The sequence below is a fragment of the Dama dama genome, chromosome 10 (assembly GCF_033118175.1).
Source record: "Dama dama isolate Ldn47 chromosome 10, ASM3311817v1, whole genome shotgun sequence".
Classification (NCBI taxonomy): domain Eukaryota; kingdom Metazoa; phylum Chordata; class Mammalia; order Artiodactyla; family Cervidae; genus Dama; species Dama dama.
In genome coordinates this window covers 4,867,200-4,889,763 of record NC_083690.1, presented here as the reverse complement: position 1 = coordinate 4,889,763, position 22,564 = coordinate 4,867,200, and the positions used below count along the sequence as shown (strand labels likewise).

Sequence of the window (22,564 nt, the reverse complement as noted above, 5' to 3'; positions counted from 1 at the left end):
GTCAGTAAAAATGTGTGTACATATGGGAGGCAACAAATACAAATGTTAGTTATGTTAGAGGGTTGTTCTCATTTATTTTTACTTTATTTCATGTGGTCTTTGTGTCTGGAGACCTTAGTGAATCTTCAGCTTAAGGACGACACAATAGCATAGAAGTTGTGGAATGGAACCCCAAAGCCACGTGGAAACACAGGAGCTTGGTGGTCGCCTGCGGGAAGCCCTGTCAGTGGTTCTCTTTGCGGTCTTCTGTATCCAGGAGTCCTGTTGTCGCTTCATGATTAAGTGTCCTTGAGCCTGAGGAAGCAACCCCCACTTGGGGCATTCTACAGAACAGCTGACCTACCCTCTTCACAAATCTCAGAGTTACGAAAGACAAGACGAAGCCTGGAGGCCCTTTCTGGAGTCAAGGAGGAGACAGAGACATGACACCTAAATGCGTTGGGGTCTTGAAATGGTTTTTTTTTTTTTTTTTTTTTTATTGTTTTACATTGTTTTTTTTCTTCTTTATCTGGAATGGGTTTTGCAACAGGAAAAAGAAACGTGATAAAGGACATTTTGGGAACAATTGGCCAGGTTTGAGTAAGGGCAATCAGTATTAAGTACCATATCAGTGTTAAGTTTCCTGAATTTGTCAACTGTCGTGTGCTTGTGTGAAGGGTGTTCTTAGGGCGCACACAGTGAAGTACTCGGGAGGAAAGGTGAGGCTCATGCCATCTGCAGCTGCCCTCAGAGGTTCTGCAAAGCAGAGTGTGTGTGCAAGGAGTGTCTAGTCCCTCACAATCAGGCAGGATGAACTAAATATGTGTTCAAGGTGGCTTATGAGGCCTGTATGTGTAGTGAACTCAGGAGGTTGAAAAGGGACTGCTTGGTTTTACAGGAGTCGTCTCCGTAGTCACTGTTTAATGTGAAGGAGGGCTGGACGTGAGGTTTTCTAGACCGAGAAAGTACCTGCAGAGGAGAAAGCGTGCTGATGCAGATGCTGGCTTGTGGTATTGTGGCTGGGAGGTCGGGTGCCCCGGCAGGTGCAGAGGAGAGTGAAGGAGTTTGAACTTCATCGGTAGACATGAGGAAGGTACCAAGATGCCTTCAGCTGCAAGTTACCGTAGGCTGCAGCTGGAATGGCTTCAGTGATAGGAGTGTATTTTCTCTCGTTACAGGAAGTCTGAAGATGTTGGGGCGTGGGGGGTGGTTCCAGGATCGGCTGTGTTAGCCTAGAGGTGGCTTCATGGACCTGGGTGCTTGTGTTTGCCCTGCAGCCATCCTTAGCACGCGAGCCCTGTCTTCTTTCCTGGCTGAAGAGCGTTTCTGCAATTCTGGGATGAAATCTAGTGAAGAGTGGGAGGTCATCTTCTGAGCATCCCTTAGCATTGGGAAGGAGAACCATCTCCAGAATGCCTTGGCCCACTTGCCTTCGGTTTCCGTAGCTGGGACTGTGTCACTTGCCGCGGGGAAGGTGGTCTGGTGGTTTTTGCGCCTTGGACTGGAAGTCCATGCCCTTCCTGAAAGGAACGTCCCAGGCAGCCAGCTGAGGAGCTGGTTGGGGAAGATAGTCAGAAGAGTCTGCACCTTGGAGAAAAAGGTTTTCAATTTTCTAAAAGTGGCTGGTGGCAGGGGGAGTGGCTTGTTAAATTTTATAAGAAGTCGCTTGCACACATCACCCCCCATTTTACCCTTGCACCTATTTTTGGCAGGTTACTTTTCAGCTGCTGCCCACATGCACGCACTTTAGTTCTAATCTTACTCTGTGTGCCATTCTGCATACAGTTTCATTTGCATGTTTTTATATAACACAAAACATTTTCCTATATTTGTACAGTCTTCATATGTTAATGGATGTATAATGTTCTCTAGTTTCTATTGTACAGCAGCTTATTAAGCCTCTGTTATTGGATGGTAATAATGATAATAGCTGAGGGCTTCCCCGGTGGCTCAGCAGTAATTTGCCTGTGGTGCAGGAGCCACAGGAGCCAGGAGTTGGATCCCTGGGTCAGGAAGGTCCCCTGGAGGAGGGCACGGCAACCCACTCCAGTGTTCTTGCCTGGAGAATCCCATGGACAGAGGAGCCTGGCGGGCTGCAGTCCACGGGGTCACAGTCAAACACGACTGAAGCGACTTAGGAAGCACACACAAATAGCCAATATTTTGTGAACCCTTAGCACCCACAGGCACTGTTTAAGTGATTTCCATGTATTAATTCATTTAGTCCTCATAGCAGCCCTCTGAGGTATAGTAGCCATTATCACTTCCAATTTCTAGATGAGGAAACTGAGGCATAGAAAGCCTATGTGACTTAACCAAGGTCACACAGCTGGTAAGTGGGGAGCAGGAGGCAGAGCCGGCATCCAGACACTGGCAGTCTGGGTCTTGAGCTGTGATAACCAGTAGGTTAACCTGCTTCTGAGTATAGTCTGTGTTTATTTTGATGTTACAAATAATTCCATGGTGACTGTATTTCTGCACATCTTGTCCTCTGCACTTGCACGCATGGCCAGGTTGTTATTTGAACAGTGCGTGGTCAGTGAAGGACTAGGGATGACACATATAGGCCACATAAGAGAAGTGTTACTTTGAGAGAGACTGGAAAAAAGGAGTTGCTATAATTTTCATGTTTGATGACTAGGAAGGATGGTCTCTTTTGTTTACTGTTTTATCTTCCTTTGTGATACTTATGTGCTTGTATATCTGTTGCATATTTATTCTTGGGAGGTGTGCTTTCTATCTTTCTATAAGATTGACTTTAACCCTTTCTGTATAGTTTTTAAGCTCCTATTTTCTTTTAATTATTTTTAATTTCTGTGTATATCTACTTCCTGTAGCTTTAGTAGTTTGAGGAATCTCATTTTCTGTTAAGGCAATTTTTTTTTTTAAACAATTTACTTCCTATATATATATATAAATTTTATATATATATATATAAATTACTTCCTATATAAATATGTAAATATATATATATTCACTCAAGGCTGGGCTTTAATTTTCTCAGATTGCTGTTGGTCTAACCTGATGCCCAGTTACTGTTTTACACACATTCTTGAAGCATTTTAACATCATAATTCAGCGAACTTGTTAAATTTCCATTGTATTCCTTTAATTTGTATTTGCCTTACCCCACACTCTTTATTGTTTTAGACTATAGGATAGAGTCTATCATTTTAGATAGCCTTCCTCTCCTCTCTCTTTAACTTCCCCTTCTTCAGAATTTGAAAAATACTTTTGTTTTATTTTCCCAAATGAACTTTCAGATCATTTTGACATTATTCGTAAGACATGCGAGTGTTCCGTGTTAAATGCCCCTTTAGGTTACGTTTGTAGTAACATGTGACGGTTGGAGAGCGATTATGGTTGCTTAGTTTCTCATTTCTGTTTCTGTTTCATTTCTAGATTTTGGATCATTGTTTGACTTGGAAAATGATCTTCCTGATGAGCTGATCCCCAATGGAGGAGAATTAAGCCTTTTAAACAGTGGGAACCTCGTTCCAGATGCTGCTTCCAAACATAAACAACTGTCCGAGCTCCTGCGAGGAGGCAGCAGCTCCAGCATCAACCCGGGAATAGGCAATGTGAGTGCCAGCAGCCCCGCGCAGCAAGGCCTCGGCGGCCAGGCCCAGGGGCAGCCCAGCAGTGCCAACATGGCCAGTCTGGGTGCCATGGGCAAGAGCCCTCTGAACCAGGGAGATTCTTCCGCCCCCAGCCTGCCCAAGCAGGCAGCCAGCACCTCCGGGCCCACTCCTCCTGCTTCCCAAGCACTGAATCCGCAAGCACAAAAGCAAGTGGGGCTGGTAACCAGCAGCCCTGCCACGTCGCAGACGGGACCTGGGATCTGCATGAATACAAACTTTAACCAGACCCACCCAGGCCTCCTCAATAGTAACTCTGGCCACAGTTTAATGAACCAGGCCCAGCAAGGACAGGCGCAGGTCATGAATGGATCTCTCGGGGCTGCTGGCCGAGGAAGGGGAGCTGGGATGCCATACCCTACTCCGGCCATGCAGGGGGCCACGAGCAGTGTGCTGGCTGAGACGTTGACCCAAGTTTCACCGCAAATGGCCAGTCATGCAGGGCTGAACACCGCGCAGGCTGGAGGCATGAGCAAGGTAAGCGAGCGTCAGTAATTTGCAGGCATCCTGCTAACCAGGGGCACATTCCTGTCCTCCTCTAGGTGTTCCTCCTGCCCCTCCTTCTCGAAAGGGATGGATTTGGCGTTCCATGTCCTTCTTCCCAGCATATGGATCCCTGCCGTGTCTTTAATGTGGGAACTGGTGAAGAAGCCAGCAGTAGGCTAGCCTACACGTCAGACGGCAGACGGTTGAGAACACAGTGGGGGGGTGGGGGCCGAGGGCCAGTTTTCAGCCTCTGAGACGAACGTGTGGAGATAGGACCACGTGATTGAGAGGCAACTTGGTGGGGAGTTGGCCGTCTGTGGCGTTAGTGAGCCCGGCAGAGGCGCTCTGCCGTCACCTCCCGCCACCAGCCAGGGCCGTCCTCTTCATGCCCTTCCTGTGTTACAGCCAGCTGGCCTGATGTCTTTTGCCACCGCCTCCGTTTTACCAGCGAGGAAGCTGGGTTCCAAGCTGGTTAGCTCCTGCCGTGCTTCACAGGAAGGGGTGGCGTGGCAGAGCCAGGGGCAGTGTGGGGCCTCGGGTCCCAGAGGAGACTCAGCAGCGGTGCTCCAGACGGGGTCCCAGAGCAGCGGCGTACACGCCGCCTGGAGCCGGGAGGCGCTCGGAGCTGCTGACTTGGGGTGTGATGGCGGTGCAGCGTGGAGCTCTGCCCCGAGAAGGGCCCCGCAGCTGGTGTGCAGTGTAGGAACTGCATGTGGAGAGCAGGGAAGGCAGATGCCAGGGTGGAGAGGGGCCTCCGGAAGAGTGAGAGCGGACACGGGGCAGGATGCGAGCTGCCGTAGTGGCTCAGGCGGTAGAGAATCCGCTGCGGTGCAGCAGACCTGGGCCCAGTCCCTGGGTAGGGAAGGCCCCCTGGAGGAGGAAATGGCAGCCCACTCCAGGATTCTTGCCTGGAGAATCCCATGGACAGAGAAGCCTGGTGGGCTGTAGTCCATGGGGTCGCAAAGAGTCAGACCCGGCTGAGCAACTGACACTTTGGCTTTCAAGGGACAGAGCACGGGCTGACCCGCCAGGCGCCGACCACTGGGATGCGCTGAGAAGATGCTCAGCTGCTGCCCCCAGTGCCCCTGTTTTAGGCAGTGTTTGGTGCAGCAGATTCCAGAACAGCAGAACTGTTTGAATTTGATGAGTCCCAGATAAGGGGAAGGGAGAGGTCAGCGTAGAGCAGTTTCCCCATGAGGTTGATGCCGGCACTAGGGGACAGCTGTGAGCCCTGTGACTGGCTTAGCTAAGAAGAGGATTTTTTTTAACTGAGGAAGTAAAAGTGAAGTAATTCTAAACATTCAAATTTCATTTATCTCTTTTGAAGTGTCATTAAGGGGAAATGTGAACTCAAATTTTTGTTGTCCCTGGTGTTTGAAGAGGGGTCTGTGTGTGCATGCGCGTTTGGAGTTGAATTGAGAAGAGGTTTCTTTGGTTTAGGCTTCGTGGGTAGATTGATGTTTGTTCCTTCCTGATTCACTGGTCGCTGTTCCACATGCTCAGTTACGAAAAGGTGTTCTGGAGAATTTCAGTCACACACAAAAATAAACAGGGCTCCTGAGTGATCTCAGAAATCACTGAGGAGTTTTCTTTAAAATGTGGATTATCTGTCCATATTTGCCACATTAGATACTAAAAGAGAATTTTACAACACAAATGTTCATTAGCCATTGTAGTGATGTCACATGTCACAGAGCCTCTTGTGAGAGGATGAGAGCAAAAAAGGCAAATAATTGTCTTAGTGTTTTATGAAAATAGTTTCAACCCTTGAAAGGAACTGAGTCCCTTGACCACATTTGGAGAGCCATTGATTGTGTGTGTTTACGTATTCCTGAATGTTGGACTTGGCACACCTGGGCAGAGTACACTGTCACACGCACATAAGTGATTTCCTTGTGTCATCAGTGTCCTCTAGATACTCAGTTTTCCAGGGGTTGCATGTGTCGTGATTTGTTATTACAGACTCCCCTCCCCCCAAATTGAATAACCTATCTTTTATTCAGTTGCTGTGGCTCTTAAGAAACTGTTAATCTCTAGAATTCTTACAGTTTATTTGTTGACAGATCTGGTGGTTTTGCTTGTTCTTTGTTCTGGGAGTTTCCTGCAGTCTGGGCATTGCTGATCATGTCTCCCTCACCCCATGTTCCTCTGTCTGCCCAGCGTTTTCATTCTTTTATGCAGCGTGATCTGTCTGTAGACAGCAGCGAGTGTTCGGTGTGAGGATGGTAAGCCACGTGACTGCTGTGGCATAGCCATCTCCTGTCCCAAAGAGGCCGATGGCGAAGAAGGGGTGGGAGGTGGCATTTTTGAAAGTTATCGTGGCCTTTGGTTGGGACAAAAGAACTAACAGTGGTGGACAAATAGTAGGAGTGAGACAAGTTCATTTTAAACTGAGTAAGATTTTAAATGCACAGAGGGAAAAAGAAACTTTTTTTAAAAAGGTAATTTTGTTTAAAAAAATTATTGGTACAAAGGATATGCAGATTTCCTATAAAATAATGTAAATAGTTAAAAAAGAGCAGCCCCTCTCTGCTTACAGCTAACTGCTTCTGTACAAATATGTTAACACAGGTCCTTTTTTAATATACAAAACAGAACCAGACTACATGAGCTGAGCACCTTGCCGTTTTAGGTAACAATAGACCACGAAATGCCTTTCCATGCCACTGGGCACAGATTTTTCTTGTTTTCCTACTGATAGCAAGGTAGTGTATTTTGTGATGCACCATAGTTCATGTACCCTGATGAGGAACATTTGGATTCTTTCTGACATTCCATTAGTACAGGCAGTGCTGCAGTGACTGTCCTCATGTAGGCATATCCACGTACATTGTGAGGTAAATTCTGAAAAGTGAAGTTACTGGGTCAGAGGCTTTGTTAATGGTTTTGTCTTTAGAAAGTAATCATGCATGTGGTTTAACAACTGAGTCAAATTTTTTAAAAAAATCAGCATTAAGGATAAGAACTGAAAAGTTAGTCTCCCTTAATTTTTGACCCTTGGTTCTCCCAAATTCTCTCACGGAAGGCAGCTACTATTTCTTATCTGTCCTGCCAGAGATGGTCTGTATGTATCCAGGCACAGAGAGGTTGTGTGTGTGTGTGTGTGTGTGTACCGCTTCTAAACACAGTATAGTATAACCTCTCCCCTCCCCCACACCCCATCGCATGTATGTGTGTGCACACGTCCTTTCCACCCCTCAGCAGTGTCGGTTGGAAGCTGTTGCCTGTTAGATAGAGCTCTCAGTCCTCCTCACTAGGTATGGCGTGGGAGTAGTCCCTGATTTGGCTGTGTCTTAATTTGTATGACTAATGCCCCAATAGCTGTGTGTTTTGATGCTATATGTTTGGTTTTTGATTTGTGTACATATATTTGTATAGCTGGACGTATCTGCTGGAGAGATTTGGGGGTGAAATTTCTGGATTAAAGGATATTGACATTTTTAATAAGCATATATATTTAAGCACAGATCCTCTCCAAAAACATGCAGATTACACCCTAACCAACAGCAGATGAGTCCCTGTGCCTCAAATTCTCACCAACACTGATGGCATTTTTTTTTTTTTTTTACTGATTTGCTGTTCTCTTAGGCACAATGTTTTGTCATAAATTCATGGGCTTTTCTATTTTGCTGTTGCTCAGATTCTCTGTCAGTTTTCCTGTTGTCTTGTTTCCCATTTTTACTTGTTGGTTTGTACTCTTAATATTTTTGCGTATTAAAAGCTAAAGTCTAAAGACAAAAAATTAGAAGCAAAAAGCATATAAAGTGAGATGAGAGAAGCAAAATCAAGCATAGTGTGTGTGAAAGTTGCTCAGTTGTGTTCAACTCTTTGTGACCACATGGCCTATACAGTCCATGGAATTCTCTAGGCCAGAATACTGGAGTGGGTAGCCTTTCCCTCCTTCTCCAGAGGATCTTCCCAACCCAGGGATCAAACCCAGGTCTCCTGCATTGCAAGTGGATTCTTTACCAGCTGAGCCACCAGGGAAGCCCACGAATACTGGAGTGGGAAGCGTATCCATTCTCCAGTGAATCTTCCCGGCCCAGGAATCAAACCAGGGTCTCCTGCATTGCAGGTGGATTGTTTACCAACTGAACTATCAGAGAAGCCCTAAAAATATTAAGTCACTCATTTTTTTTTTCCTGAAAGTATTATAATTTTTTTTAAAAAGCTAAAGTCTTTTAATGAGGGAAAGTGTTTCCCCCTTTTTTACTTGCCAGAATGGCCGCATAGTTCTGAGTTTTTACCAAATGGATGTTTTCAGTTTTTATAGAAACAAATTTATCCGTTTTTTCCCTTTACGTCTTTTGGGTTTTATGTCATGCTTGGAAATGCTTTTCTATTCCAAAAGGGAGTATTATATACTTTTTCCCTTTATACCTTGAATCTTTAACCCAGAATTCATTTTGGCTTGAGTTTCTCTATTAATAGAAATCTAGCTTTGTGTACATTTTTCCAAATTAGTTAGCCCAGTGCATTTATTTAGTGTTACTAGTCTATCTTTTTTCTGAGTTGTCTTATCCTGTTCATGCAAGCTTTGTCTTTTATGTCTTTTTATGAGAGTCTTACGTTGCTCAGAAGCATACTATAGTTTTCTTTATATAAGTAATACACCTTTTTTTTTTTTTTTTTTTTACTAAGTTAGTTTCTGGATGTATTCATGGGTTTATCCTTGCTTTTGGACATGAGTTCTATTTCATTACCTAATTGACTGTTGTTTTAATATAGGAAAAGATGTTAACATATATATGTCACTTCAGTAATCTGGCCACTTGATGGAATTCTCTTGTTCCAATACTTTTTCAGGTGGTTCTCTTAGGTTTTTCCTAGTAGACAGTTATCTTTTGCGTTATTGGTACTTTTGTCTTCTCCTTGGCAGTATTTCTACCAGTGTTTATGCTCTTGGGCATCCCTGTCTTGTCTCTGATTTAAATAGAGATGTATGTAGTGTTTTATTATTAAGTATAACGTGAGCTTTGGTTTTCAGTCTTTTTAAATTGGGTCATAATCTATTCCTCATTTGTTGGATGTTGGATTTTATCAGAGTCCCTTTTGACATCTATAATTACCCTGTGATTTTTTTCTCCTTTGTTTTATTTATGTGGCAAATTATCTCAGATTTCCTACTGTCTAGTTGAACCATCTCTATAATTGTGAAATTAAGTTAATTTTGCTGGATTTTATTGACTAGCATTCATTTAGAATTTTTGCTTCTCACTAATAGTGAGATTGATCCCTAATTCTTTTTTGTCTGTTTTGTCAGGTTTTCTGATCAGAGTTGTGTTAAATTGGTCAGAAAGAGTTTGGAAGATGTTCATATCTGTTCTCTGAAACAGTTTGGAATTTAAGTGATCTGTTCCTTGAAGAACTGAGAAGCTTCATCTATACAAAAGCTGTATGGGCCTGAAGTTTTTCTCCCTAGAGGGTGACTTAAGATCTTTGACAGTACTCCATTAGACTCTTGGTCTTGAATCAATATCTTTTTGTTTTAGAAAAATTTAAGTTTGTTTTTGTTCTGAGGAAACACTCAAAGCATTTAACTTCTACTCTTCATTAAAAATAAAAAGTGGGTACTACTCCCATTTTACAGATTAGAAATAGAAGCACACAGAATGGAGAGGAGAAATTAGTTCATTTAAATCATATCATTCTTTGTTAACATTATTGGCATGTTGTTGAAATGGCTTGTGTTTTCTATTTTAAATGTTTTCTTTAAGAGTCGCACAAAATTAGGAATGAGAAAGTGGAAATAATCACAAACATCATGGACGGCTTCCCTTGTGGCTCAGCTGGTGAAGAATCCACCTGCAATGCAGGAGACCTGGGTTCGATCCCTGGGTTGGGCAGATCCCCTGGAGAAGGGAAAGGCTACCCACTCCAGTATTCTGGCCTGGAGAAATCCATGGACTGTATAGTCCATGGGGTCACAGAGAGTCGGACACGACTGAGTGACTTTCACTATCCCTTTCAGCCAGGCTTTGTGGAATCCTCTCCTGGCTGTGCTGGCTGATCATGGGGAGTTGATCAGCATCCCTCCGCTCCCTCCATTCTGTGTGCCTCTGTTTCAACCGTAGGAAACCTCGTATGTTACCTTTTTGGTAGCATGCTTTACTTTTCTGTAGAGAATCAAAACTTGTCTTTTAGGAGGAGAGCAAAAAAATATATTTAAAGTGGGGATTGGAAGCTGTACGCAAGTTCTCTTGCCTGGAGGTGTTGTTGCCATGCGCAGAGAGGTGGCAGAGGAAGCAGACACTGATAGGAAGAGGAAAGTATTGCGGAGTATCTGGGCAAGGGGTCCAGAGTCTGGGCAAGGGGTCCAGAGTCTGTCCAGTTCCAAGGCTGGTAAGTGCTTTTGCAGCTTCAGAAATCCCTTCAGTCCTTTCTTATAAGTAATGTATAAGAAATAAGGGACCAAAATAGTTTGTATGGTAAGCCCTCTTCACAAAGGGTTAGATTAGGACTTGTTTTTGATAAGGCTTTTGAAATATTATTCTTTTTTTAGAAAGTAGTTAGAAAACAGGGGCCTGGCTTTCCCTAGAGCTGTCCCATAGGGATGAAGGTTTTGATTTAGATCTAGACCCCCTGGTCAGTCAGCCAGCATTTTGGTCAGATGGGATAAAGCAGTGTTTCTCAAACTTGGCGTTCAGCACAGTCACTGCGGGCTTGGTAACCCAGCATGCTGGGGCTCCCCAGAGTTCCTTCTTCAGTAGGTTTGGGGTACGGCCAGCTCCTAGGTGACTGTAGTTGCTGCTGGGACTGCACTCCCAGAACTGTCGTGCTGAAGGGATGGATTAGCAGCATGTTGTCACGACGGGAGGAGTAGAGCCAAATTGGTTATCGGGATGAATGACCCGCCTTTTCTATTTTGGAATGATAATTGAACATTTCTAACATTTAGTAGCAAGAGAAATAATCCTGTACATTTGTCTGATGCTTTTCTCTTTTTCATGTAATGTCATCTCATCTAATCCTTGAAGTAGCACCAAAAAAAAAAGGATATTCTTTATTGAGTAAATCCTAATTTGGCCTTTCTAAAAAAGATCACAGTGGAAGTAGCTGGTGACTTTATAGAACAAAAGAACTGAAAGCTTAGAAATACTCCAGTGAGCTGTGGTATGATTATAGAGCTATTGTAGACACAGGTTTTGGTAAAACTGTTAAGTAGTCTTCTACTGGTTCAGTCATCTTAGCATGACTTTCACAGAGAATATGTGAGTCAGGATGTGCTGAACTTCCCATGATATTTAGGCATGAATTTATTTTTAAAAACTTTTTTTTTTTTTTTTTTTTTTTAAACTTTTAAATGACATTGTGTATGTGCGGGTCATGGCTTTGCACAGAGAGCCCTGGCCAGCTGCAGCTCCTGTCCCCGCTGTCGTCTCATCTTCATCTTCAGCGGTGGTCCAGGCCGCCTCCCCACACGGAGTGCAGCTGAGTGCTTGAGAGCAGAGGTTGGAATCTGGACTCCCTGCATCACTAATTATTAGCCATGGGAAAATCATGTAATCACTCTGCATGTTAATTGTTTGTCTTTTAAATGAGCATAATAGTAATATCTGCCTTTGAGAATTGTGTAGATTGAAAGTGGATAGTAATATCTATCTCATAGAATTGATGTGCTGATTAAATGAGAATGGGGTATGTATAGTTCTTGGTGTCTGGGTTTACTGAAAACTTTCAGAGAAGACTGGGTTAGTTAGCTGGCCAGATGCTTTCTTACCTAAAGGATTTGAGATAATTAACATTTGAAGTGATGAGACTGCTTTTCTGCTGTTTTCAGAGAATTATTTTTTAATTAAAAACATAATTGATTGAACAAAAATTGTAGGTCTAGAGAAGAAACCACTGCCAATAATCCTTCATAATTGGTATTAACTTTTTGATGTTTTCCCTAGCAGTCTTTTATCCATAATTACTTACCTCTTTTTAAAATCAGAGTTGGAGTTACCTTTCTTTTTTTCAATTGACTTTGTAACTGATTATTTTCTGTAGCATAAACTGAATGTTTTGCAAAATAGCAACATTGAGTTCTTTGATTTGATAAGTCTCTAGGGTGACTACTTTGAAGAGTATACTTGTAAGAAAAACCAATCAACCCTATTACTTTCTAACTAGAGGTCATCAATTAGAATCGGGGGTTAGAGACCTACATGTATTAATTTTTAAAATACTTATTGTTTTACTTTTATTATTTTTAAAAGTATAATTTACATAGAGTGAAATGCACAGATCTGAAGCATTACAGTTTGATTTGTCAAGACTTATGCCAATGTTATCCATACCCCTATCACGATACAGGGCGAATCATTAGCCAAAAAGTCCCTTTGGTATTCCTCCCTTTTCCTCACCACCCATTTCTTCACCATGGATGAGTTTTACCTGTTCTCAAACTTCATATAAATGGAATTTGGTAGCGTGGGGCTTGTTTTTGGTGGGGCTTCTTTTTTGCTCAGAGTGTTTTTGAGATTCATGCATGTTGTTGCCTGAATTCAGTAGTTCTTTTTACTGTTGGTGTTCCATTGTGTGACTATACCGTGATTGCTTATTTAGTTTCCTATTCATGGACATTGTGGTGGTTTCTAGTTTAGAGCTGTTAAGAATAAAGCTTCTGTGAACACTTTTGTATAAGTCTTTGTGTGGACATATAAGTTTTCATTTCTCTTGGATAAATAACTAGGAATGGAATTGACTGGATAAGGAGGGGTCTGTTTCTGAATTATAGTCCAGGAATCAGCAAATTTGTAGCCCATGGGCCAAATGTGGCCCATAACCTAAGAATGGTTTTTATGTTTCTAAAGGATTGGTTAAAAAACAAACAGCTAAAGAAAAGAATGAGGGATGGAAACCACAGGTTACCTGCTAAGACTAAACTATTTACTAATCACTTTTACAGAAAGTCTGACACCCCTCTTCGAGTCTGTTCCATTGATCTGTTTATTTTATATGTGTGTGTATATATATATAGCTTATTTATTATTTATGGCTGCGCTGGGTCTTTGTTGCTACATGCTTTCTCTAGTTGGGACAAAGAGGGGCTACTCTTCAGGTGCAGTGCGGGGGCTTCTCACTGCAGTCGCTTCCGCTGTCGTGGAGCACGGCTCTCGGACTTGTGGGCTCAGTAGTTACGGCACGTGGACGGAGTTGCTCCATAGCTTGTGGGATCTTCCTGAATCAGGGATCAGATTCTCATTTCCTACATTGGCAGGTGGATTCTTTACCACTGAGCCACCAAGGAAGCCCTGGTCTGTTTGTTTCTTTAGCTTTTTAGTAAGTATTAAAATCAAATTGTTTAATTTCTCATTTTCATTTGTTTGATGTCTAGATTTTGTCAAGATTGTTTCACTTGTTTGTTGCTAATATAGAGAAATAGAATTTATTTTTCTTTGTTAACATTATATCCTGTAACTTTTCTTAAGTCACTTGTTAGCTCTACTTATGTGATAGATGCCTTAGAATTTTCTAGGTCATGTTGTCTTTGTAAAATAGAGGCAGTTTTACTTCTTCTTTTCTAATTGGTGTGCTTTTTATCTTTTTGGCTTCACTGCTCTGCCTGAGACCTTCAGTACAGTGTTTAATCAAAGTGTTGAGAGCTTGCACCCCCTGTCTTATCCTTGATCTGTGGAGGAAAACAGTCTTCCATTAAGTATGGTGTTAGTTGTAGGCTTTTAAAGATCCCCTTCGGCAGGATGTTGCTGAGCCTTTTTATCATAGATGATTGTTGAATTTCATCAAGTATTTTCCTGCATCTGTTGAGAGGATCAGGGGGGGTTTCTTTATTCTGTTAATGTGGTTAAGTGCATCTTTCTGAATTTTGAACCAACCTTACATTCCTGGGATAACCTCCCTCGATTGTGATGTGTTATCCATTTTATGTACTGCTGGATCTTATTTATTAAAATATTGTCTTGGTATTTATGCTTCTATATTCATGAGGGATATGGGTCTGTAATTTTCTTGGCAGTATCTCCTGATTTGCTTTAGTATCAAGGCTATGCTCTTTTGTTCTCTTTTCCTTACTTTTCTATGAGAGGTTAGTATTGTTTCTTTAAATATTTAATACAATTCACCAGTGAGACCACCTGGGTCTGGAGTTTTCCTTGTGAGAAGATTTCAAACTATGATTCGATTAATAGGTACAGATTATTCCGATTTTTCATTTCTTCTTGTGTTAATTTTGGTAATTTTTTTTTCAAGGAATTTATCCATTTAATCTCAGGTCTTTAACTTACTTAGCAGTGAAGTATTCATAATATTCCCCTAATTTCCTTTTAATGGCTATAGAATCTGTAATAATGTCCAGTGTCTCCTCTTTCAATCTGATATTTATAGTTTTGTGTTTCTCTCATTTTCCTCTGATGAGTCTGGAGAGGAATTCGTCAACTGGATTGATATTCTCAGACAGCCAACTTTTGACTTGCCAACATTCTCATTTTCTATATCATTGCTTCTCTTTATTTTCTTTCTTCTGCTTTGGATTTTTTTTTTGCTCTTTCTAACTTCTTGGGGTAGGTGCTTAGATCCTTGATTTTAGACCTTTCAATATTAATATTTGAGCAATAAATTTCATCTTAAATTTGTTCTACACTGCATTTGATAAATTTTGATAGAGTTTTATCATTTAGTTCAAATATGTTAATATTGTACTTGTGATTTCTTTGACTCATATTTTTTATGTAGAAGTTGTGTTGCTTAATTTTCAAATATTTGAGATTTTTGCAGATACTATTTTGTTACTGATTTCTAATTCCACTGTAGTCAGAGAACGTGCTGTATATAATTTTTGCCCTTTGAAATCTCCTGAGATGGCTGGATGGCATCACTGACTCGATGGACATGAGTTTGAGTAATCTCTGGGAGTTGGTGATGGATAGGGAGGCCTGGCGTGCTGTGATTCTTGGGGTCGCAAAGAGTCAGACACGACCGAGCGACTGAACTGAAGTGAACTGAGAGGCTTGTTCTATGGCCCAGCATATGGTCTGTCTTGATGAATATTCTGCATATGCTTGAAAAGAATATGCGGTTGTAGGGTGTAGCTTGTAAATGTCAATTAGAGTAAGTTGATTATGTTCAAATCAGCTACATCTTTACTGATTTAAGTTAAGAACATTTTGGGTTATTATGTCCTCCTGATGAGTTTTGTATCATTCTCAATGTTTCTCTTTATTTCTATCTTTGTCTCATTAACACAGCTACTCTCATTCTTACTAATATCTGCAAAGGATGTCTTTACCCTTTTGTCCATGTCTTTGAAGTGTGTCTTGTATAAAGAACATGTAGTCAGAACTTGTTTTTAATTTATTCTGACAGTCTTTGTCTTTGAGTGGAGGATTTAGTTTATTTACATGAAATGTTGATGCAGTTGCACAGTTAGACTTAGGTCAGTATCTTGCCATTTGTTTTCTGTTTGTCCCTTCTGCATTTAGTTCTTTTTTTTTTTTTTCCTCTGTTCCTTTTCTGCTCTCCTTTTCAAGGCTAATTCCAACATCTTTGTCATCTCTGTGTTTGCAGTCTTTTGTTCGTTTTTCAAATATATATAATTCCCAGTGATGGGTCATGTTTTCCTGCCTCTTGGAATGTTTAGTGATTTTTGATTATGTAGTAGACATGGTGGATCTGTTGTTGAATAAGAGTTTTGTTGTCTTTCTTTAGAGTGTGTTGGGTTGGTTCTGGGAGACATTTGACTCTGCCCTTCGTATTCCTCTTGGGTGCTTTTCCTTCAGTGCAGATATTTTAGGAGCAATTTGATTCTAAAGCCCAGCCGTTAACGTATCTCAGACTTGAACATACCTTTGGGCAGGGCTTCCTAAACTTTATGATTTGCAGATCACCTGGGGGTCTTGTGAAGGTGCACATTCTGCTCGGGAGGTCTTGGGGGTGGGGTGCTGTGAGTCTGCTTTTCTCACCAGCTCTAGGAGGGGCAGGCGGTGTGGCTGTGCCATCTAGGCACTGGGAGGCCTCTCCATCTTGATGGTGTAGTGTAATTAGGGTGTGTAATGAGTGCCCATTGGTGACCGAATACATCACATTTCAGAAGTTATCTTTCATTTCTTTCCTTGTTTAGTGCGTAAAGTTAGGAAGTACTAAACTTAACATTCTTTGTGTAAATGGGTCCAAAGCATGACTTCAAGGATCGACTTCTCCAAAATGTTTCTGCAATATTTTGGAAAGAGTTGCATTTACTGTAGACAGTAATTTGCTGTCCATCTGTCACAAAGTTAAAACATTTAGGGTTTTTATGTTGATTACCGTGTAATACTTCTGGCATTTTCAGAAGTATATAATGACTATAACATAAAATTGCAGTTTGATCCTTTTATGAACAAGGATAACAGTTACTGTGTTTTCTGTTTTTGAACTATAGTCAGAAAAGAGCAGGCAAGGAGTGACCTTTCTGGGGCACTGGTTATACTGGACTCTAGGTGTCTTTGCAGCGTAATCTTGATTCTTCTCATGTTTAGTAATCCTGTGAGGTACATGCCATATCTGCTTTGCACATGGAATAAAATATTCTGAGCCACTTTTCTGTCTCCCAGGAAATTATTCAAGATGACACATGTTAGTGGCAGACTTTGACTTACAACCCATCCATGTCTGACTCCAAGGTCTGTATTTTTTCTTCACCATTTTGTCTGTGATATACCAGGATTCAAAATAAGGTGAGAAAGTGCATAATACCCAATTTTCTTTATATGAGTCAGATTTGACTCCCATCTACAAGATTTATAGAATAGATAACTTGGAGAGTGAATCTGATTTCCCAGGAGTACTTTTTGTTGTACAAAAGGATTTGCTGTTTACATCCTTTTAGAAACACACTCATGTATACTGTACTGTGAGCCTTGCCTGTGGTCTGATTGGGCTGTAGCTCTCCATCTGAAACAGTAATTCAGCCAAGCAAGATTTGCAAGACCCATAACAAAGTTGATTTTTCTAGCTAGTGAAAATGTTTTTACCTCCCATGTAGGAGGCCAGCATGGTTATAATTACTTTTAATGTGATGTTTTGAAGTGCTCTTGCCTCTTAAAATTTTTTTTTAAATAATACTGCTGCTATAGCAAAGAAAGGTTTCATTTGTGATTTTCTGGGTTTTTAAATTTTCAAAACACACCAAAGAATGATAGAATCAATATGTTTCTGTTAAATTAACACGTTTATATTTATCAGATTTTTTCTTCAGTCTTTTTTTTTTTTTTTTTTTAATTTTTATGTTGACTGTACCACGAGACTTGTAGGATCCTAGTTCCCCAACCAGGGACCAAACCTAGGCCCGTGGCAGTGAAAGTGCTAAGTCCTAACCACCAGAGAATTCCCTTTTCATTTTTAAAGTAGACATTTTTTAAGAACAGTTCTAGATTTGTAGAACAACTGGAAGACGGTTTTAAGGATTCTTATACCTCTTCCTCCCCCCATTTCATTTTCTCCTGTTATTATATTTGTATATAACATTTGTGTATTTGTCACAACTATTGAGCCAATATTGATACGAAATCCATAAAGATTTCCTTAATTTTCCCCTAATGTCCTTCTTTCTTAAGGGTCCGATACCACGTTAATTATGTCTCCTTAGGCTCCTCTTGGCTAGGACATTTTCTCTGCCCTTCCTTGTTTTTTATTATTTTGACAGTTTTGAAGAGGACTGGTCAGGGGTATTTAGAATTTCCCATTGTGATATCATTCTGTGATGACTGGGGTTTTAGACTTACGGTGTTGGGGAAGGAAGATCATAGAGATAAAGTGCCATTCTTACCACATCATGGCAAAGGTACATATTGTCATCGTGGCTGATCACATGGTCGTGTGGCTCACCTGGGCTGGGCCGTGTCTCCACTGTGCCGGGCCATCCCTGCTCCCTTGTGGTGTGTCCTCTTGGAAAGAAATCACCATGCGCAGCCCCCACTTAAGGAGTAGGGGTGGACTCCTCCTCCCTTATGGGGGGCGGGGCGCGTCTGTCTGCGTAACTCATTTGGAATGCTCCTGCACAGGAGATTTGTCTCTTCATAGGTTTTTTTTTTTTAATGAATAAAATCAAATCTAACAGATTAAAAATCTACATGTCTTATGTATGTTATACATGGCACACTATACATATTTGTCTTATTTTTCAAAAACTTGGTATTATTAAAATTGATAATACAGATTTGATTCATTTATTTTAAACATCTGTCCGTGCAACTTTTACAGTTCTTCCTTAATTTTTTTGTATTACAGTTTTTCTGTATTGTTTGTGCAGGGTTTTGAATATATATGTAACACACTGAAAACTTTGCCTTTTACAAGAACTTGAAGCAGTGGGTATCGTTGAATCTGAGATACAAGAGATTTTTGTTTTAGTAATTTTTAAAATGAAGATTACTCACCAATGGAGTTTTTCCCCTCGCATTTTTTATTTTTCTTTGCTCATGTTTGTGACACTTGGTAAAATGAAGTCTGTGCGTGCAAATGTTCTTTCTCCTCCCTTTGGCTTTGTGCTGAGGAGTGAGCACCCTTCCTGAATGTTCTAAAGAACGAGTGTCCAGCGTGCTCCGGACACACCAGGCAGAGCTGTCAGTTGGTTGTTGATGACATTTCTGTTCAGGAGGTACAGGTCATTGCCAGTGGATTATAACTCCAAAGTCACAGTTCTGTGTTAGTACACCTGTGCCCAGTGTTACATATTTTAGGGGAGGAATGTGGCCCTTGGGTCTGTAGTTTTTGATGAATGGCATACTGCGGTGGTTGCTTTGTTATTTACTTGGTGGAAACTTCATACCCTCAGTAACAAGCCATTTCATTTATGTTTTTCTGCCAAGTTTTTGAAGAATGAACTGGGAGGCAAGCCATCTAAAGTCCTAGAGTAAGATAAGAGAGATGATACTGACAAATGCCAATCTCCAACATGATATTGGAATCACTGACTTGAAATCGTTAACAGTTACGGTGCAAGCCCGCCTGTTCTCAGTTTTGTAGAAAATCTATTCACTTTAGAGAATCCTGTCTGAGGTTAGAGATTTTCTGTGCTCTGTTTTTGGAAAGAGATAGTAAAGCCACCTCAAGATTGCACAGTGCTTTGTGGTTTTCAGCACATTTTCCTCTGCACTCTCCCATTTGAGTCGGAAACAGGAAGTCTGGGCAGCCCTGCGTGCCTGGTGTACAGGGGCGCTGGTCTCGGCGGGCCGCGGGGAAGCGCCGGGTGTGGCGATAAGGGGCAGGCCAGGGGGAGGTCTGGAGTCTTGTTTTCTCCCCAGAGAACTTGGCACATTTTGCTTGAAGACTGACTATAGAATGGGAGGTGCTGGCCAGCTTGGCAGTTGTCAGGGTGTGGCTGCGCCTCGGTGTGCTGCTGCCGCACGTGGGTTCATTGAAGGAAAGGTGTGGGGGTGGGAGTGGCTGGAAGCGCGTGGCCGTGACTCTCAGGTCAGTCTGTCTGGATCTGACTGGAGACGTCACAGCAGTTTCCATTCCAGTCTGTCATGTTGCAGGGCTGCTCTTGAGAGACAGAGCTTACCTCTTATAAGTAATTATCAGCATTAATAGCCAGCTTACTTCTGTTCTTCCCAGTCTTGATGTTCCTTTTAATTAATACCTTAGACTTGTCAGTCAGCTCCCAGCCAGATGGCTGGTCATCTAGTCCAATTGTTGTGGGTATTTGAGTGGAGAGACTTTGAAACTGTGAGAGTAACTCCTCTGTGGTGGATACCCAGGGATGTCTTAGCGTGTTCTCATTCATGGTGCTGGCCCTGAACCGCAGCCACCACTGATGAACATTAGTGGTTACTGCTCAGCCTGCTGCTCGGGGCCCACCTCAGGTTAGCCCACCTGAGCTGTTTGTCTGCCTGCCCCTCCCACCCCAAACTCCATTTAGCAGTCGGGGTTGGTGCCACCTGCCAGCAGCACGCACGTGTTTCCTTGTAGCGCGTGGCTCTTGCCTTGGGCTCGAGAGGACATGGCCCCGCATGCTCTGCACCGCCACCAGCCCGCAGCGTCCCCTTGTAGAAGGTGCTGGTAGGTGTCATTCTCGTAAGTGATAAGCCTGTGTATCACCACCACCTTTTCACTTCCACTGTGCCGAAGGTCAGAGCATCATTCTAGGAGCTTTGAGCTCAGAGGCAGGTGGGCATCAGTGAGTGGGCAGGTGCGATAGATGCTGGACCCGCTCCTTGCTCGGAAGGTCTGCTCCCTAAACAGGTACTCTCCACTGTCAGTGCATCTCACTGTCGAAACCTGGGAGCCAGACACGTTCTGCTGAGTCCCTTGTGACCCATTCCCTTGCCTGCTGCTCTCCAGAGCTCAGGTGCCAGGTGGAGTCAGAGGAAATGGTGTTCCTTGCTACCTGGACCAGAGTGCAGAAAACAGGAGTTCTTTGTGCCTTTGTTGAATCAGGAGTCACTCATGCAGTTTCCGAGTTGATAAACATTAGCAACTAGAGCAGCACACAGTGTGTTACATCCCGATTGACTGTTAACTGCATTTGCTTCTCTTTTCCCTCCTTCCAGCCTTTCTTGCCAACGGGAGTGTAGATGTCTGAGTGGCTAAGCCTCATTCAGGCTTTTTTATGGTCACATGTATAATACATTAGAGCAAAGTGTGACAACCTACAGCCATGTTATAACTGTGGTGAGTTTAATTTAAATTCCCACCCAGGAGTAATCTCTGGCAGTCATAATCAGTTTGATCTACCTAGTTTTATTCAGTGTCTGATGATGGGTTAAAATTAATATTTTAAATACAGCTGTGCAGCCCATCAGTGGGTCATATTATTGTGAGCAGTCAGAATGTTTGAGTAGAGAATGACTTAAAAACAACTTTTCCTCCTTAGATAAAATAATGCTTTGTGGAGAGAATTGGACAATATAGAAAATGTTTAAAAAATAAAAACCACCTCTAAACCTTTTATTACTTATTTTGGTGTTCTCTTCCATGCTCTGTGTGTATCTGTGTACACACGTGTGCATGTGTTATGGGGATTATATGTTTTTATCCTTTTTTTTTTAACTTAGTGTACAAGGGCCATTTCCCCTTGTCAGTAATGGGTGAGTTTTTATAGTAAAAGAACTATTTTACCTTAAATGCCACTGCCACTGCTTTACATTGATTTTGCACTTTGCCTTTGCGAGAGCTTTCACATAAGTTACCTCTAGGAATGAGGCGCCGAGTGTGTAAAGTGTTACAGTACCTCTGTGTGTCCTCAGAGCTGTGTCTGCCCCAGTGGACATGACCAGGAGCACTTCACTGTACCGAGTGTGTTTTTATTAGGACCTGACACAGCTCGGATTTTGGTTGGAAGTAGAGCCACATGTGTTTGAAACGACGACATGCCTTTGTGTTTTATGGCTTGAGATTTATGGTGTTTAGTAAGCTGGGCAGGACTTGACTTCATCCCCTTCGTTCCTCCTCTTGCAGCCGAGGAGGCCCCAGAGAACACTGGGCCCGTGGCCTGCCCTGCCTCCTGGGACTCTCCTCCTGCCCCGCCAGGAAGCTCAGAGCCTGCCTGTTTCCAGAGCTGGTTCAGTTTTCCTGCCTCAGTGGAGTGGAAGAACAGAATTCTGTGAAATGTCAGCTTTCTTTCTCTTTCAGATTCTACTGGAAATAATCATGGGGTCTGGTCCCCCGCAGCCTGCTTTGCATATTCGGTCCCATCTTTAGTTACCTCTCCTTCCCCTGAATTTCCTTGTTACCTGTGTGAGCATCTCCTTGTTCCTCTGCTGTCTCTCCTGTCTGCTGTGTTTCATCATTCTTCAGGTAGTTTGTAAATCCACAGAGGAGGGTTCTTCTTGGCCTAATAGAGTTCTGCCCATAGAGGGTTGGGGTAAGGTTTATTGAAAGCTTGGCATTCTCTTCTGCTGTGCTGTATCTGAGCTGCAGTGTAAATTAAAATTTATCCTTCTACACATTCATTCTTTACAAAATAGAATGCTTTGTTCTCATGTTTTTCCCTTTTCTCTCCTACTCTTTTATCATCTTTTCCTCTTTCCTCCTCTTTCTCCATAACCACTGTGGGCAGGGCTTGGTTTTGACTCATAAAGAGGCTGCTTTCCTACCTTAAGAAAATATTAGGACTTGAAGAATTAGGAGAAGTGACCAATTTTGAGTTTCATTGCCTTCACCTTGGCTTGGTGGTACTTCCTGCAACATAGTCTGGGAGGTGGCGTGGAGGATGTGAAGCTATGGAAAGCCTGGGGTCTGTGACAGGAATGCCCTGCAGAATCCGGTCTCCTGGATGGGCCACTGGCCACCCCACTGGGACCACGGCCTCAGTGAGATCCTCCCAGGCCAGGGGCCGCACTTGGCCACGCAGACTCCGAATCTCCAGCTTCCTGTCCCCGTCGATAGCTGGGCCTTCCAGGATATGGATATCAGACGATTCAGCATTGATTTTGTTTGTTTGTTATGGCTGCACCGGGTCTCTGTGGCTGCCTGTGGGCGCTCTAGTCGCGCGGGCTTCCCACTGTGGTGGCTGGGCTTGTTGCGGAGCACTAGAGTGG

The 22,564-nt window shown here is 42.5% G+C and overlaps 1 protein-coding gene across 1 annotated transcript in view; it reads left to right on the top strand.

Moving 5' to 3' along the window:
• Positions 1-22,564, top strand: part of CREBBP (CREB binding protein) — a 116,390-nt gene that overhangs the window by 21,246 nt on the left and 72,580 nt on the right. Inside the window, exon 2 of the mRNA XM_061152730.1 lies at positions 3,382-4,094. Coding sequence (XP_061008713.1) covers positions 3,382-4,094 — 713 coding nt within the window. The remainder of the gene's footprint in view (positions 1-3,381; positions 4,095-22,564) is intronic.